Source organism: Trichechus manatus, unplaced genomic scaffold (assembly GCF_000243295.1).
Source record: "Trichechus manatus latirostris isolate Lorelei unplaced genomic scaffold, TriManLat1.0 scaffold00073, whole genome shotgun sequence".
In the NCBI taxonomy this organism is placed as follows: domain Eukaryota; kingdom Metazoa; phylum Chordata; class Mammalia; order Sirenia; family Trichechidae; genus Trichechus; species Trichechus manatus.
The window spans coordinates 11,595,072-11,613,725 of NW_004444009.1; the positions used below are offsets into that span (position 1 = coordinate 11,595,072).

At 36.7% G+C, this 18,654-nt stretch overlaps 1 protein-coding gene across 12 annotated transcripts in view; it reads left to right on the forward strand.

The window, feature by feature from the left end:
- Positions 1 to 18,654, forward strand: part of ST7L (suppression of tumorigenicity 7 like) — a 107,692-nt gene that overhangs the window by 6,314 nt on the left and 82,724 nt on the right. For all 12 annotated transcript variants that reach the window (XR_002824697.1, XR_002824696.1, XM_023734922.1 and 9 more), the window contains exons 3-5: positions 1,966 to 2,128; positions 10,233 to 10,287; positions 16,306 to 16,421. Coding sequence is in view for 10 of the 12 variants with exons in the window: in XM_023734921.1 (XP_023590689.1) it covers positions 1,966 to 2,128; positions 10,233 to 10,287; positions 16,306 to 16,421 (334 nt within the window). In the remaining 2 variants the exon portion in view is untranslated. The remainder of the gene's footprint in view (positions 1 to 1,965; positions 2,129 to 10,232; positions 10,288 to 16,305; positions 16,422 to 18,654) is intronic.

Below are 18,654 nucleotides of genomic sequence, written 5' to 3' on the forward strand. Positions count from 1 at the left end.
GGTTCCTTAGCTTGGAGGTTTAGGGTCGTGGTTTCATGGGACATCCCAGTTAACTGGCTTAATAACGTGTTTAGTGCTTCTGTTCTACCTCCTAGTTAGTTGTGTAGTACCTGGGGTCTTAAAAACTTGCAAGTGGCCATCCAAGGCACAACAATTTGTCTCTATTCGCCTGGAACAACAGAGGAAGAAAGAGTCAGGAATAAGAGGAGGAAATGGAATGTGTGGCTAATTGCTTCCATGAACAACTGCCTCCTTTGTCATGAGACCGGAAGAACTGGTTGGTGCGTGGCTACCATTATTGAATGTTTTGATCAGAGAGTCTATAGAAGAATCCTGATCAAAAGGGGAAAATACAGAACAGAATTTCAAATTCTCATGGACTCTAGACTTTCTGGAGCCATGGAGGCTGGATGAACCCCCAAAACTATTGCCCTGAGATAATCTTTAAACCTTAAATCAAGAATATCCCCTGAAGTCTTCTTAAACCCAAACAATAGTTTAACTTGACTAGTGAAGAATGTCTGCCTTGAGCATTATGCTCTTTTAAGATCTATCTGTATGGGATGAAATTGACAATAGCAACTCAAAAGATTAGATAGGGACTTTACAGGGCAGTGTGTTTATGTTAATGGGGGAGGAACAACTCAGAAACGTAAGATGAGAATGGTTGCACAACTCGAAGAATGTAATCAAAGTCACTGAATTGTCCATGTGAAAACTATTGCATTAGTATGTGTTTTGCTGTGTATAGTCTCAACAACAACAAAATAAATTATAAAAAATAAAATAACAAAAGATAAATAAGTAAAATAGGTAGTATATTCTTAGTATTAAGCGTTAAGGGGGAAAAAAGTGAAACAGGTGAGAGATGAAGTGTCAGAGAAAAGTGTTGAAATTTTAAATAGAGGAGCAAGAGATTACCTTATTGAAATGGTGATTTTTTTTTTTTTTTTGTGAATACCTAAAGGAAATGGGGGATTGAACTGTGCTGCATATCTCTATCTGAAGAGAGAATGTATTTGGGGGCTTGAGGAATAGTAACACAACCAGTCGTTAAAATAATTATTACAAGTGAAAAGATTACTCTGAAAGGAAAAAATAAGATCCAATGGAAATGTGTAACAGCTGCGTATTCTGTCCTGTGGACTCAGGAAATGATCACTGAGGGAGTGTCTAAGCTGAAACCTAAAGGAATTAGCCAGGCAAAGAGAGTTGGGAAGGTTGCAGATATCCAAATACGAAACATTCTGTTAATTTAGCAGAGAGAGCTTCTTTTGGACCCTCGTTTTATAAGTAATAGACCATGGTAATAGAAGGAGGTGAATATCCTGATTTTTAAACGGTTTAACATGGGAATCAGCCTGACTCTCAACCCATATTAATAATACTCCCAAACCCTGGAATAGTACTTTATTACTAAACAGGCACTTTCTTATAATTCTTGTTAACCACATTGAACTATGCATTGAAAACAATGAGGCTCTGAAAGGTTAAGTGACCTGCCCAAAGTGCACAGCTAATATATGGCTGAACTGGGAGTCAAACACAGTCATTCTGACCCTAATCTAATGCTTCATGCACTGTGCCAGTTATATCAAAATTTTTTTTTTTTTTAATTTGTGCTACAGATAGGATAAAATGACAACACATCATAACCGAGTCGAATTATTTTTAGGTTAAATACTTATTGTTTTTTAATGTTTTATTTACAAATGCATTTCTTCTGGTTTTTCCTAAGCTTGTCTAAATTTCATGACAAAATATAAAAAAGATATTTCACTTTTGCCTGGCATAACTTATTGGGGAATCTTACGTTTGGCTTATTTTTGGAAGGAAAGTACATTTAAAATGTTTTTAAATGTTCCTGATTTAAACAGGACCATCTTGAGAGAATGTTTTAATTTGAGCTCACGTATCTGCTGATCAAATCTATTTTAACCAAAGGATGTTTTCTGTTTGTCATAGATATTTGAATGGTGGTACTTCCATAAGCATGGCACATCTTTTATTGAGCAAGTATCTGTAAGCCATTTGCGGCCACTGATGGGAGGAACAGAGAGCAGCATTTCAGAGCCAGGTTCTTCTTCCAGCAACAGCGAAAGTGAAACCAGCAGACAGAATTTGTCAGGTAACTACTTATCTAATACATTTTCAGAGCTGTATAGTTAAGATTGAGTTTGGTTTTTGGAGTTAGAAAACTCAAAACAACAGAGGTTTATTTCTCTTTCATGTAAATATGGGTAATCATGGCTAGTATGGAATGCTCAATGATCATCAGAGATGTAGACTCCTGCCAGTCTGTTAGCCTGCCATCTTCAAATCAAGTTTTTACCTTGTGGTCTAAGATGGTTGCTCTGACTTCAGCCAGTCCTAGCCACATTCCAATCAGCAGGAAGGAGGGAAGGCCAGAAGGGCACTCCATACCCATCCTGCACCCCCACAGCAGCCAAGGACACTTCCCAGAAATTTTACATGGTCTTTACACTTATTTCCTACTGGTTATACCTTTGTTAAATGGCTATACCTAGCCGTAAGGGCAGCTAGGAAGTATAATCATTTTTTCAGTGAATATATGCCCAGCTAATAATCAGAGCATCTGTTGCTGACAAAGGGGAGAGCAGAGACAATTAGCCATCTCTGCCAAAATAGTGAAGTAGGAAAAATATTTTTTCTTCTCAGTATAATTACATAGGCATCAAAATCTCAGTTATTCATGTATGAGTATTCCATTGTCTTTCTTTAATTGTAGATTATTTCTCTATATGTCCCTAGAAATACAAAGTAAAGTTAATATTATTTAAAATGATACACAATTAGAGAAGTAAAAATTTCAGAACCTAATAGAAACAATATTTTTGGATTATTTTTCCTTTCATTTGGTATAGGTAATAATCATCCATTAATACTATAACTGTGTTAATTCCATGAGATAGGCGTAATATCTCATTTGTTCAATAAACTGAACCACTAGGGTTGTGTTAGTTTAGTTAGAAAAATATTACCTGAGTGCAATTGCTGGCACTTTTCAGACGTGGTTAGGGAAAGTCCCTGAGGAAGTACCATTTTAAGCTGTGTCCTGAAGCATAAGTGAGTATTGATCAGGAATAGTGAGGATGGGGTTGGCAGCTATTCAAGAGTACAGGAAGGAATAATGGTAATTTTCTTTCCCCTTCTTCTTCCTCCTTTTCCCCTTACATGAAATAATTATAGAACTCCTAAGAACAAGATATATGTTTTAGTCATCTAGTGCTGCTGTAACAGAAATACCACAAGTTTTAACAAAGAGAAATTTATTTTCTCACAGTCTAGTAGGCTAGAAGTCCAAATTCAGGGCGTCAGCTCCAGGGGAAGGCTTTCTCTCTCTGTCGGCCTTCTCATCAGTGTTCCCCCGGACTAGGAGCTTCTCCCTGCAGGGACCCCAGGTCCAAAGGACGTGCTCTGCTCCTGGTACTACTTTCTTGGTGGTGTGAGGTTCCCTATTCTCTGCTTGCTTCCCTTTCCTTTTATCTCTTGTAAGATAACAGGTGGTACAGCCCACACCCTAGGGAAACTCCCTTTACATTGGAGCAGGGATGTGACCTGGATAAGGGTGGTGTTACAATCCCACCCTAATCCTCTTTAACATAAAATTACAATCACAAAATGGAGGCCAGCCACACATTTCTGGGAATCATGGCCCGGCCAAATTGATAAACGCATTTTCTGGGGAACATAATTTAAACTATGAAAATATATAAAGATGAATATGACATAGATTTATCCTCAAGAAGCTCAGAGTTCAGTATATAAATAACTATAGCAATAATGCATTATATAACTATTCCCTATTGCAAGACCATTGCTTAATGAGAGCATGAAGCGCACCTTAAGGACATTCCAGCTTGGTAGATGATACAGACATAGAAATAAATGACTGCAAAAGAGTATGGTTAGCTGCTTTTATAGAGTATAAGATACTGTCATCATCCAGTAAGTCTGGTTTCCATGAGTTTGAAGTTTTGTTTCACGCTTTTCCTCTTGATCAGGAGCCATCTGTTGGGTCCTTGATCAAAACGTTCAGTAGTGGTAGCCAGGCACCATCCATTTCTTCTGGTCTCATGGTAGTGGAAGTAGCAGTTTATGAAAGTAATTAAACTTGCAGTCCATTTCCTTCTCTGATTTCTGGGTCTCCTTCTTCCTCGGTTGCTCCAGACAGGGCTTTGAATTGGTTCTAAATGGTTCAGTCATGGCCGACCGAGGCAGGGCTTCCATCTGGTTAGAAGTGGTTCGGTCATGGCTGTGGAAAAAAGGGCAGCATGCATGTTGCATAGCATCCAAATCTCTTGTGCTGGGCTTTTGACCCAAGTGGGAAGTAGGCAGAGGTACTCCACTCAAAGATGACTGTCAGCTGCTCTGCTTTGAATGTGTGTCGCTTTCCACAGTTCTGCCTATAATCCAATCTCCCGCATCAGGAAATTTTTCAGGAGCCTGATGTGGGAGATTGGATTATTGGAAGAACTGTGGAGAGCAGCACACATTCAAAGCAGCACAGTGGCTGCCATCTTTGAGCTGCTGCCATCTGTATCGGGGTCCCACTGCTGGTTTCATACTTGGATCAAAAGCCCGTGCAATAGATTTGGATGCGATGCAACACGTACGCTGCCCTTTCTTCCCTCGGCCATGACTGAAATGTTTACAACCAGTTTGAAGCCCTGGCTCCAGGTGAATAAAGACCAATTGTTGTATCTTGGGTGGTTACTTGCAAGCTTTTAAGACCTCAGGCACTACTTACTGAATTAGAAGATAGAACAGAAACTCTAAAAACTTCAGACTTTGACTGGCTAGACCCACAAAGCCATGACCCTAAGCCTTCGAACCAAGAAAACTAATCCAGTGAGGTATTTAGTTACACCTAAGTAGTATCAACAGGTGCAGACTTACTTTCTTTTTTGGCTGCTGTTGTAGTTCTAAAATTATATGAAACACATTATTTGCCATTTGCCCCCGCCCCCTTCTTTTTCCTGGCGTACAGCTTAATGGTAACAGCCACATTAGTTTGGTTGTGTAACTTTTGCCCTTAGTGGATACCAATTTTCCCACAACCCTAGACAAAAATTCACTACTTCCCAGTGAGTGATTTTCCCTTTCCCTACCCTCCCTATACCTCACCTCTGGTAGCGACTGGATCCATTAAGACTGAGGGAACCTCCAATCTGATGCCCAGAAATAATCTCTAAACCTTGAACTGAAACTACCCCACGAAGCCATTGTTAAACTAAACAATAGTTTAACCCAATTAATAAAGAATATTTGTCTTGAGCATAGTACTCTTATAAAGAATTATCTATGAGTTTAAATTGACAACAGTTAATCTAAATTAATGGTGATGAAACGATATGGGTAGAGATAGTGAGAATGATGACAAAATGTGAAATGTAATCAATGTTACTGAACTGTTCGTGTGAAAATTGTGAATGGTTGTATGGTTGCTGTAAAAATGGTGTGGGGGCGGTGTCTGACCTCCTCTAACCTCCCAAGGGGGAAGGAGAATCAAGATCAACAGCCCAAGGCTGATTCCTATGAGGTGGAGGTCAGACATGCCCCTTCTCTCCACCATCTTTACCAATTCTGGCACCAGCTGTCCCTCCCATAGCACTCTCTACTTTTCTGCTGGGTTTGACAATTCATTGCGGTGCCACACAGAACTCACAGATGATACTCAACTATTATGAGGTTTATTAGGGAAGTAACAGTTACAGTTCAGGCTCAGGAACACTCAGGATACAGTTCTTCCATCAGGACAGCCTCTTCCCACCTCTCCCTGGCCCTCAGCCTCTGCTGAAATGCATTCAGCTTTCTCTCTCTGTGGGCTGGGAAGCCACCGCATTTTCTCCTGCTGCTGGGTCTCTGCTGCCAGGTCTCTCCTGCCACTGCTTCTCACCACCTTCAGGGTTACACCTTGCTCTCCCTCTCTCTCTTGGTCTCCTGGTTCCAGGAGCTTCTCAGTGCAGGGATTCCGGGTCCAGAGGATATGCTGGCTCCTGGCTGTTCTTCCTTGGTGGTGGTGGGCTTTTCTCTTTTTCCCATGTCTGAGGTGGCTCATTTCAAGCTCAGCAGGATGGCAAAACTGACCAATCCCCTTGGTGGGCTACAATTACCATATCAGTCACTTGGGTGGGAGTTACAAGACCATGGCTAGAAAAGCTACGCAAAAGTGATCTATGGCACCAAAGTTACATATAAACCAAAACAAAACAAAGCAATAACCAAACCCATTACCGTCGAGTCAATTCCAACTCATAGCGACACTAAAGGACAGAGTAGAACTGCACCACAGTGTTGTATATAGTGCCACCAAAAAAAATTTTTTTTTAAAAAAGATATTACAGTGACAGAAAAGAAGGAGTAAATGATCTATTAGAAGGAGGGTCACAAAATGTTTCACAGAGGAGATTCTGGAGTTGGTCCTCAGAAGTGAGTCAGAGTTCTCTTTTTGTTCTAAAGTCTCTCCCTGGGTAGGTGCTTCTCATTCTGTAACATCATTTACCATGTGTATGCTGGGAGAACCCTTACCCACATGCTCTCTCTTAAATTCTAGACCCACATTTTGTTTTCTAGAATCTCCACCTTTGATGGCCCTAAGCACTGTGAACTCACCCAGTCCAAAATGGAACTAATTGTCTTCTTCTGATAGTCCTCTCTCCACAATCCTACCATCTGTTAAAGGTACCCAATTCCCATACCAGAAACCTTTGAGTTGTTTCAGATTATTTCTCTTATATTTATCCTTTCTTCCCTGTGATTCCCAAACAGTTGACCCCCACATTTTATTGATTCCCCCTCAAAAATTATCTTAACACCATTCTACCTTCTTGTATTTTAATATTCATTGCCTTTTATCTAGAACCTCTGCATCTCTTTCCTTGACTATTGCTATGGTATCTTAACTGGTTTCCCTGCCTCTGATACCACTCTTTCTAGTAAGTCCTCTCCCCTTAGTATGCAAAAAAGTGGTTCTGAAACTTTGTATTCAGGATTCCTTTACACTCTTAAAAATTTTTGAGGACCTCTAAGAGCTTTTGTTTACATGATTATATCCATCAATATTTATCATGTAGATATTAAAAAAATTTATTCTTTTAAAAACAATAATAAATCCAGAGTATGTTAACATATAAATAACTGTATTTCCCAAAACAGAAAAGAGTTTAGTCAGAAGACTGGCATTGTTTTACATTTGTTTACATCTCTTTAATAGAAGACAGCTTATTCTCACTCTACTTCCTGTGTTCAGTCTATTGTGATGTGTTGTTTTGGTTAAAATATGTGAAGAAACTTTGTCTCACAAAGTTGGAAAAGGGAGCAGTGTTTTAGTAGTCTTTTCAGAAAACTGTGAATAATCTTTTTTTGATACTACACCAAAACTTGATAAAAGGTAGTTTCTTTTTTGTATTTTTTCCCAAATCACTTTTTTTTTTTAATTGTACTTTAGATGAAGGTTTACAGAACAAATAGTTTCTCATTAAACAGTTAGTACACATATTGTTTTATGACAATGGTTAACAACTCCATGACATGTCAACACTGTCCCTTCTCAACCTTCGGTTCCCTATTACCAGGTTTCTTGTCCCCTCCTACCTTCTAGTCCTTGTCCCTGGACTGCTGTGCCCCATTAGTCTCATTTTGTCTAACCTTTGCTGAACGGTGAACCTCGGGAGTGATTGCATTACTGAGCCAAAAGGGTATCCGGGGGCCCTACTCTTGGAGTTTCACCAGTCTCTGTCAGGCCATAAGTCTGATCTTTTTTTGTGAGTTAGAATTTTGTTCTCCATTTTTCTCCAGCACTGTCTAGGACCCTCTCTTGTGATCCCTGTCAGAGCAGTCAGTGGTGGTAGCTGGGCACTGCCTAGTTGTACTGGACTCAGTCTGGTGGAGTCTGTGGTAGTTGCGGTCCATTAGCCCTTTGGACTGATCCTTCCCTTGTATCTTGTTTTCTTCATTTTCTCTTGCTCCCAAAGGTGTGAGACCAGTGGAGTATCTTAGATGGCCGCTCACAGGCTTTTAAGACCCCTACTCATAAAAGGTAGTTTCTTAAAAGGTTAATTGCAGTGTGGAATCTGAAGCCATATCAGTGAGCTTTTCATTCTCTGTTACCTTAATATCTTTTGGTGTATCTTACACTTTGTTTAAATATTTTACTTATGCATAATTTTATAACACTATGCATTAGTCATTTAGAAATTACTTGCTTGCTGAGTTATACAGATCTTCCAAATGTTGACATGTTTTATTCACAGTATTTTAAAAATCACGTTCATTAATATCGCTACTACTCACACAGAAAAGTCTTTAAGTATTGGGAAGTTGCCAGGTTCATGGTAGCAGATACAGGTTTTCCAGAATTCTAATATTCACTTGTACGCTCAAACTTTGTTGCAACAAATACTACTGGTTGTTTTCCATGAAGTTAACCAACTCACTTTATTGGCGTTTGAGACAATGTCTGCCAGTTACTTGTCTGAATAACCATACGTTTGTCTCTCAGGCTCTTTCAAGTAAAAGTGGTGTTCCATGAAAAAAGTGGCCAGTTCAGCTCACAAAACAATTGCTTTTACTAGAGACTACCATTATACTTAGGAGTCCTGGTGCTGAAGTGGTTAAGTGCTTGGCTGCTAACCAAAAGGTTAACGGTTCAAATTCACCAGCCTCTCCACAGAAGAAAGATGTGACAGTCAGCTTCCATAAGGATTTACAGCCTTAGAAACCTTATAAGGCAGTTCTACCCTTTCCCATAGGATTACTATGAGTCGGAATGGACTCAACGGCAATGAGTTTGGTTTTGGGTACTATCATACTTAGGAGTCCCTGGGTGGCACAAACAGTTAAGCGCTCAGCTACTAACCAGTTTGAATCTACCCAGAGCATCTTGGAAGAAAGGACTGGTGATCTCCTCCCAAAAGATCATAGCCACTGAAAATCCTATGGAGCACAGTTCTACTCTGAAACATATGGGGTCACCATGAGTTGAAATCAACTCGATGGCAAATGATTTGGTGTTTTGGTATCATCATATTTGGTATGATATTTAAATGAAATTTGCTTTGGTTTTACTGCAAGGACATGGTGATGAAGAGTACAATGACTACTAGTACAATTTGGTCACTTGCTTGACTTATGTTAAAGTACTAGCAGGTTTACTCACCATTAATTTTGTGCCATCAGTTCAGCTTTTCAGGGCTGGTACTAGGGTGAGGCAAGTGAGGTACCTAAAGCACAAAATTTAAGGAAGCAGTTACTTTCAGGGTCATGCAACTGAGTTCAAGTCAACACAGATAAATAGGCAAATATGATTTTGGTATTTATTACAAAGAAAGTTGTTACTTTGCGGGTTCCGTGAATCATACTTTGATCAAACTTCCAATGTAAATAGAGATTTGGTATCTGTTTTTTTTTTTTTTTTTTTTTAATGCTTATAAACCTTTGATGACTTAAAGCTTGAAAGTTTTCAGAGTAAAGCGTATTAACTAAGGATAATATTTAAACGCCTTAATATGGTATATAAGCACCTTGGTAAATCTACCCTGGTCTTTTTTTCTAGCCTCATTTACAACTCTCCTTTCCACCCCCTACCCTACACCCTATCTTAACCATGTTGTGTGGTTTTATGATACTTTCTTTGCTTGGAATGTTCTTCATCTGCAACCTCCTTCTCATCTTTTACAGTGCAGTTAAAATGTCACCTCCTTTGTAAAGCCTTCCCTGATTTCCCCCAGAATAAAATTAATTGCTTCCTTTTATTCTCTTGGAACAAAACATACCTCTACTATAGCACTTATCACACAGTTTAGGTTAGTTGTTTACGTGACTAGCTCCCATGCTTCATTTAATTCAATTAAACATGTCGGTTTCAGATACTGTGCTAGACTCCAGGAATAAAAAAATGAACAAAGTTTTGAGAGATTATATCTTAAAGGGGGAAACTAAAAACCAAACAGATAATCACACTGTAATATGGTAAATGCTATAACTGAACTGTGAGCCAAATGCTATGGAGACAGAGATAAGGGAATGTCTAGATTTAATTGTATGCTTCTTGAGAGTAGGGGCCATCTCTGCCATATTCAACTTTGTACCGTCTGTGGCTACTGCTGTGCTTAGCATACAGTGAGTATACAATAAATGTTGGTTAAATGAAGATTTAACTGCATTTGATTAAACTGTCACATTTTTCCTTTTTCCCTCTTGTTTTTTAGAATGCAAGGTATGGAGAAACCCTCTAAACCTTTTCAGAGGAGCAGAATATAGGAGGTATTGCATTTTCCTCTCAGTGTGGTCATGACATTGGTCTTAGAGTAAAATATAATGGAAACATTTGTTTTTATAAATATATCACAGCTCTTATGGTTGGAGATATTGGTAAATAATAGGTAAAATGATTAGCCCAAGGTTTAGTTGGTAGCATCTTGACTGTATTTCCTTTTATAATCATGAGAAGCAACGCTTCAAACCATGTGTTTGTGATATATAATAAGTATATATTTGTCTTCTGATTTATGCAGAAAGCCTTTTCAAAGAATTCATGAGATTAAAAAAAATTATAGACATAAACGTATTCCTATGCATGTGTACTCAATTTCACAATTTGAGGATTCATTAGAAAATATCACTCTAAATGTGAATATGAACTTCACTTATATATCAGTGCAGGGTACAGTATTTTTATATTGTATTTTATACTGCATGGTTTAAAATCAAGAAGAGTGTGTGTCAACGTTGTATCCTTTCACCATACTTATTCAGTCTGTATGCTGAGCAAATGAGCAAATAATCCGAGAAGCTGGACTGTATGAAGAAGAACCTGGCATCAGGATTGGAGGAAGACTCATTAACAACCTGTGATATGCAGATGACACAACCTTGATTGCTGAAAGCAAAAAGAACTTGAAGCACTTACTGATGAAGATCAAAGACTACAGACTTCAATGTGGATAAAGAAAATCCTCACACTAGACCAATAAGCAACATCATGATAAATGGAGAAAAGATTGAAGTTGTCCAGGATTTCATTTTACTTGGATCCACAATCAATGCCCATGGAAGCAGCAGGCAAGAAATCAAACGATGCATTACACTGGGCAAATCTGCTGCAGAAGACCGCTTTAAAGTGTTAAAAAGCAAAGATGTCACCTTGAGAACAAACCAGGGTATTTTCAGTTGCCTTATATGCATGCAAAAGCTGTACAATGAATAAGTAAAACCAAAGAAGAATTGATGCCTCTGAATTATGATGTCAGCAAAGAATATTGAATAAACCATGGACTACCAGAAGAACAAACAAATCTGTCTCTTGGAAGAAGAACAGCCAGAATGTTCCCTGGAAGTGAGGATGGCGAGACTTCATTTTACGTACTTTGGACATGTTATCAGGAGGGGCCGGTCCCTGGAGAAGGACGTCATGCTTGGTAAAGTAGAGGGTTAGCAAAAAAGTGGAAGACTCTCAATGGGATGGATTGACACAGTTGCTGCAACAATGGGCTCAAACATAGCAACAACTGTGAGAATGGCACAGGACAAGGCAGTATTTCGTTTGTTGTACATAGGGTCGCTATGAGTCAGAACTGACTTGATGGCAGTTAACAACAACATATTTTATATTGCCATTTCCTTCGTACACTACTATGTCCATTTCTCTTCTAGTTTTTACTCTAAATGAGAAAACATTTTTTGAAATTTGTAGCCAAAGATACTTCAGTTTTATCTAGAGAAGGGCTGTGTTTTACCTGGAGGTAGACTGAGGCATGGTAGATTCACTGAATAAGAAACATTATGTGCCTGCTATGTGTGGGCATTATGCAAAACGATGATGATAAAAATGTTTAAGCAATAAATAATCCCTGTGCTTAAGGGCTTGATATTGTGCATCCTGGGAAGTAAAAGCTAAATTTTTACCAGAGAATCTTTATTAAGGAATTCTTCAAGAAACATGTCCTTGAACCTCTCACTATGTTTATTAAAAGTTATTGAGGATATTTCTTATTACATTATATAGTATCCACTTTATGAAGATCTTAAAGAGAGATTTCTTAGTATCAGGAATACTTATGCTTCTTTTTGAACAATTTGCCTTAATATAAAAGTCTCTAAATTGTGTTGATAATCATTGGGTGGTTGCTAGAAAGCTTAAAAACCTTAACAAGTATATAGAACTCTTTGGTATGTTAGCTTCATTACAGGCTCCGTTTTATGTCCCAATAATTGTTTTTTCTATACTGAATCTTTTTTATTTACTCCTAATTTAAATTATTGATATAGTACACTATATTTTTCACTGCTTTAAATCATTTTGGAAATAATGTGGATTGTTAATAAAATTTTTTATGATTTTTGAATGCATAGAAAAACTGTGCTGAGTGAGCAAGGGTTTGCTTTTCCTTTTTTCTTGATAATTTCTCACAAAATACACCTACTTCTCACTTATGGACCGTCTCGTTTTCTGACATTTCCCATTTATGACGATAGTAAAAAATCTACTATCCGACTATTTTGCACACATATAATGTACATCTGGCACTAACGAATGCAGAGATATGAGGCGAGAATAACGCTGGCTGTGATGATTAAAGTGATGTGTCAACTTGGCTGGGCCATGATTCTCAGTAATCCGGCAGTTACATAATGACATAAATTGGCAGTTATGAAATGATGTAAATTGGCAGTTATGTAATGATGTAGTCATCCTCCATTTTGTGATCTGATGTGGTCATCCTCCATTTTTGCATAATGCCAATTTTTGCATAACTACCTGGTCTTTGGAACCTGACCATGTCAATTAATGAGTAGGTGTAGGTCAAAACTTTTAAATAGCAAGGCAATTTTTACTATTAAATAACTTAAACCTTTTGTCATTTAAATAAATAACAGTTATTATGTACTTTAGAAATGATTTTTTTAAATTATAAAATGTATGCATATACCTTGTAGAAAAATTGGAAAATACACAGATGGATAAAGAAGAAAATAAAAATCACCCTTTCCTACCACTAAGTGATAACTACTATTAGCATTTCACAGCAGTAATATTAGTGTTTTGTTAGTATTTTTGTCCAGTCTTTTTTCTATATACATATGTAGAAACAAAACTCAAACATCATAAGGTATATAGTTTTACACCATACTTTTTACTCTTAATATAATATTGTGTGAATTTACCCATGATTTTAAATATTCTTCAAAAACATGGTTTTTTATTGTTGTAATATATTTTATTATATAGAGGTACCATACTTTACCTATAACATTCTATTTGAGTCAATAAGATTATTATTTCACTGTTAACATTTAGACTAGAGGGATATTTTGTATGTAAGTATTTAGCCACATCTGTGATTATTTCCTTAGAGTCAATGTGTAGCATTGGCATTACTGAGTCAAAGGATATTAACAGGTTGGTTTTTTTCTTCCCTTTAATCTGTTCTTTTTTTTTTATTACCAAATTTTTCAAAAATAAACAAAAGTAGAGAGAATGCTAATAATGAAATCACATGTACCCATTCTCTAGCTAGGTGTGAATATTTTTAAGACCTTTGGTAGTTGTTACCTAATTGATTTCTGGACAGAACTTAGCAATTTACATTTATACTAGTAGTACATGTGAGTCCATATTCCATCTCACCCTTGATAATATATCTTCACCAATTTGATAGGGTGAGCCGCATCATGATAAATGGAGAAAAGATTGAAGTTGTCCAGGATTTCATTTTACTTGGATCCACAGTCAACGCCCATGGAGGCAAAGAAATCAAACGACGCATCGCATTGGGCAAATCTGCTGCAAAAGACCTCTTTAAAGTGTTAAAAAGCAAAGATGTCACCTTGAAGACAAGCCATGGTATTTTTCATTTGCCTCGTGTGCATGTGAAAGCTGGACAATGAATATGGAAGAATTGATGCCTTTGAATTATGGTGTTGGCCAAGAATATTGAATATCCCATGGAACACCAGAAAAATGAACAAAACTGTCTTGGAAGAAATACAGCCAGAATGTTCCTTAGAAGTGAGGATGGTGAATCTTCGTCTCACGTACTTTGGATGTGTTATCAGAAGAGACCAGTCCCCAGAGAAGGACATCGTGCTTGATAAAGTAGAGGGTCAGTGAAAGAGAGGAAGACCCTCAATGAAATGGATTGACAACAGTTGCTGCAACGCTGGGCTCAAAGATAGCAAGAATTGTGAGGATGGCACAGGACACGGCAGTGTTTTGTTTCGGTGTACATAGGGTCGCTATGAGTCGGAACTGACTGGACAGCACCTAACAACAACAGTTTGATAGGTGAAAAGTAAAACTTAGTTGTTTTAATTTACTATTTTTAATTACTAATGAAATTGGACATTTAAAAATATATCTATTACCCAGTTTGTTAACTTGCTATTAACTTATTGTGGGTTTTGGAGGAATGAAAGTTGAAAATTTTAATTTAGTAAAATGTGGAAATAGTTTTTCTTCACTTTTATGCTTTTCATCTAGTTTCTTTTTTTATGTTACTTTTAAATGACTTTTTCCTTTGATTTTAGAAGTAATAATTATCCAGTGTAAAAAATATGGAAAAGAGAAATCAGCCATAATCCTACCACCTAGTGATAAGCACTATTAATATGCTGGTGTGTTTCCTTCTGGTCTTTTGTTTTGTGCATATATACACAATATAATTTTTAAAGGGATAATACTCTATATGATCTTTTCACTAAACACTATATCATGAATATTTTTTATTCTCAGTCAGTATTGATTCTCATCATTTTTAATGATTGTATATTTGATCATATGGTTTTATGATTTTTTTAATTAACAATCCCTTATTGCTAGGTATTTAAATTATGTCTATTTTCAACTGTTATGCTTCTTTGAACCTCCCAGCACATACATCCTTGCACACCTGTCCAAGTATTTCCTTCAGATAAATCCCCAAAAGTGGAATTGCTAGATCAAAGTTTTTTTTAATACATATTAACAAATTTCCCTGCAGAAAGATTATACCAATTTATTCTCTCACATCAGTGTGTGATACCTGACTACCTTGAATCAACAGCTTTGACATTTTTTGTATTGTGACTGTACTTGTCTTCTTTATCATCAAAATTGTGTAAATTTTATCCTTTGTTTGACTCAGTAATTCCACCTTTGGAATTTTTTTTCTTCCTTTTTTTTTAAATTATGCTTTAGGTGAAGGTTTATCAGAGCAAATTAGTTTCTCATTAAACAATTAATACACATATTGTTTTGTGACATTGGTTACCAACCCCATGGCGTGTCAACACTCTCCCCTTTTCGACCTTGGGTTCCCCATTACCAGCTTTCCAGTCCCCTCCTGCCTTCTCGTCCTTGCCCCTGGGTTGGTGTGCCCATTTAGTCTCATTTTGTTTTATGGACCTGTCTACTCTTTGGCTGAAGGGTGAACCTCAGGAGTAAATTCAGTACTGAGTTAAAAGGGTGTCCAGGGGCCATACTCTCGGGGTTTCTCCAGTCTCTGTCAGACCAGCAAGTCTGGTCTTTTTTTGTGAGTTAGAATTTTGTTATACATTTATCTCCAGCTCTGTCCAGGACCCTCTATTGTGATCCCTGTCAGAGCAGTTGGTGGTGGTAGCCAGCACCATCTAGTTGTGCTGGACTCAGTCTAGTGGAGGCTTTGGAACTTGTGGTCTATTAGTCCTTTGGACTAATTTTTCCCTTGTGTCTTTGGTTTTCTTCAGTCTCCCTTGTTCCAGATGGGGTGGGACCAGTGGAGTATCTTACATGGCCGCTCACAAGCTTTTAAGACCCCACACGCCACTTACCAAAGTAGGATGTAGAACATTTTGTTTATAAACTATGTTATGCCAATTGAGCTAGATGACCCTTGTCTTCCAGTTTCTTTATAGTTTTAATTTTAATACTTAATTCTAATTTGCTGAGAATTTAAGTGTATTTAATATGTTTAAGTATATTTAATAGTAAGAATTTATTCAAGTATATTTAATAAGAACTCATTTAAGAATATTTAATAAGAATATATTTAAGTATATTTAATATCTCTAACTCAAATTGTTTTTTCCCTTCAAACCCAATTTTTGCACCACTGTTTGTTAAATAATCTATTCTTCATTGGTTTTTGATGCTTTATCATCATACTCTAAATAATTTGTATAGATTATCTTTTCTGTTTTATTACTGATTATAATAAGCTTTCAAAACATGCTCAAATAGAATTTGCAGTAGTATATTCTTTTATTTAAAATAGTGTCTGTTGTAGCTTTCATGTTCAATTTAAATATTTTCTTTTTTTAATAAAGATACACTTGGGTGACTGGTAAAGAGCCACTTACATACTATGACATGAACTTGTCAGCTCAGGACCATCAGACCTTTTTCACTTGTGACACCGACTTTTTACGCCCTTCAGACACAGGTGTGTATCATATCTGTTCATGGGATAAACAATGATCATGAAAATTATTTAAAGATTATCTTTAGAGTTATTTATTATAATATATGGGGTTATTTGACTTGGAGTTGTTTTCATTATTGATAAACACAGATTAAATTGAAACTAATTATGATTATATAATAAGTCGACACACTTCTTTTTTATAAAGAATTTAAAAGTGTTTTATAAAAAATATTAAATTGCTTCTTTTATTATTTAAACCTTTCAGATCAAATACAACAGCTGCTATGTAAAGTAATAATATACCTTGTTTTTGTCTGGGAAGTTAACACTTGCAATTATATATAAGAGAAAAGAGTGGGAAAATATGTAAAGATTGGAAAATAGGATTAAGAGAAAAATGGGTTATATTTTTACTCTAGTCATAAATTAGAGATGCATGTAAAGTCGTAGAAGAGGATAGAAAGTTTCTATATTTAGTCCTCTCTGAAGCTGTATTCTGTAGAAGAAAGTATTAAGATTCTTTAATGTATGGCTTAAAGACAGGGATCTTTATCACAACTTTTCTTGTACGTTGCCCTCCCACTCCTTATGCATCTTGTGAGCTACATTTTAATCCTTCAAAATACGAATTAAAAGTCACAGTAGGATCTTTTGACACAGAGTTAAGTATTTTCTTCTCCGCATTTCTATACGACTTAGTTCAAACCTAGATGAAATAATTTATTCAAACACAAACATGTATTTGTTAATGTTATCACATTGCTTTCATATTTGTCCTCCCTAGCAGAATGTGAAACTTTGCAGGGTAAGGACTATATTCTCTTTATCTTTGTATCCCTATCATCAGGCCCATTGTCTGGCATATTATAAATAATAGTTATTCTTTGATGGAAATATGAATGAATGAGGTGTGAAACATATCTTAAGCAATTTCTCTAATAATATATAACCCTTGTATAGCATTTACTATACTCCAGGCACTGTTCTAAACAATATTTATAAATGTACTCATTTAACCTTCCCAATCACTTTATGACATAGGTGCTGTTATCAGTGCCATTTTAAAAATAAGGGAACTGAGGCACAGAGGGATCAAGTGCTATGCCCTAGGTCATACAGCTAATAAATGATAAAGCCGGGTTTCAAATTCAAGTCTAGCTCTTTACCACTGCACTATTGCTGCTTCTACCCCCCACGTACAAGCTCCGTACACCATTGATAGTCAGAAGAAAATCATCAACAATAATGGTCTGAAAAATAGACAGTCTGTCAGCATTAAAGTGAGTTCATTGTGATGTATCTTTCTTGATAAAATATGTTAAGGATGATGGTGCTATGAAACTCAAGGATCTTTGGTAGGGCCTCATAAAATGATTTAATTGCAAATGGAGGAAATAGAATTGCTTTATGTTGATTTATGTTTAATGTTTATAATAATGGCAAAAGTGTAGATGTTAGGAAAATAAAATCAGTGGAAAATCAGTACTGTATGTTACTTTAAGGATGGAGGTGATTCTGAAATCAAGACTTCACCTCTTGCTAATAGGCAGAATTGCAAACATTGGTAGGCTTTTCAGATAACAACCATCGCTATCCACTAAAGCTGCAGTCTTAAAGCATTTTGTTTGCATACTTCTTAAAAGAATTTTGAAAAACTATCTGTCCTGTTATCAGTCAGGGTTCTCCAGAAAAACAGAATCAATAGGAGATAGATTATTATTTATATGTATAGTGAAACCTGTGACAACCAGAACTTGACAGGATTACCTTGTTTTTCTGGGTTTTGCAAGTTTTCTGCCTTTGACAGGGTGCAGTCTTACCACTTTTCTATTGCTCATTTTAGTGGAAAATGTTTGAATTTTCCTTCTCTGACAAGTTTCCGCCCTATACAGGTTCCGACTTTCACAGGTTTTACTGTATATATTTGTTGTTGGTTGCCTGTCGAGTTGATTCTGACTCATAGCGACTCTGTGTGTGCAGAGTAGAACTGCTCCACAGGGTTTTCAAGGCTGTGACCTTTCAGAAGCAGATTGCCAGCCCTGTCTTCTGAGGTGCTTCTGGGTGGGTTTGAACTACCAGCCTTTCAGCAAGTAGTCAGGTGGTTAACCATTTCCGCCATCCAGGGACTCCTATATGTTTTACATATATGTGTTTTATATATATATATGTTTTACATATATATGTTTTATATATATGTATGTCTTACATATATATGTTTTATATATATGTATGTCTTACATATATATGTTTT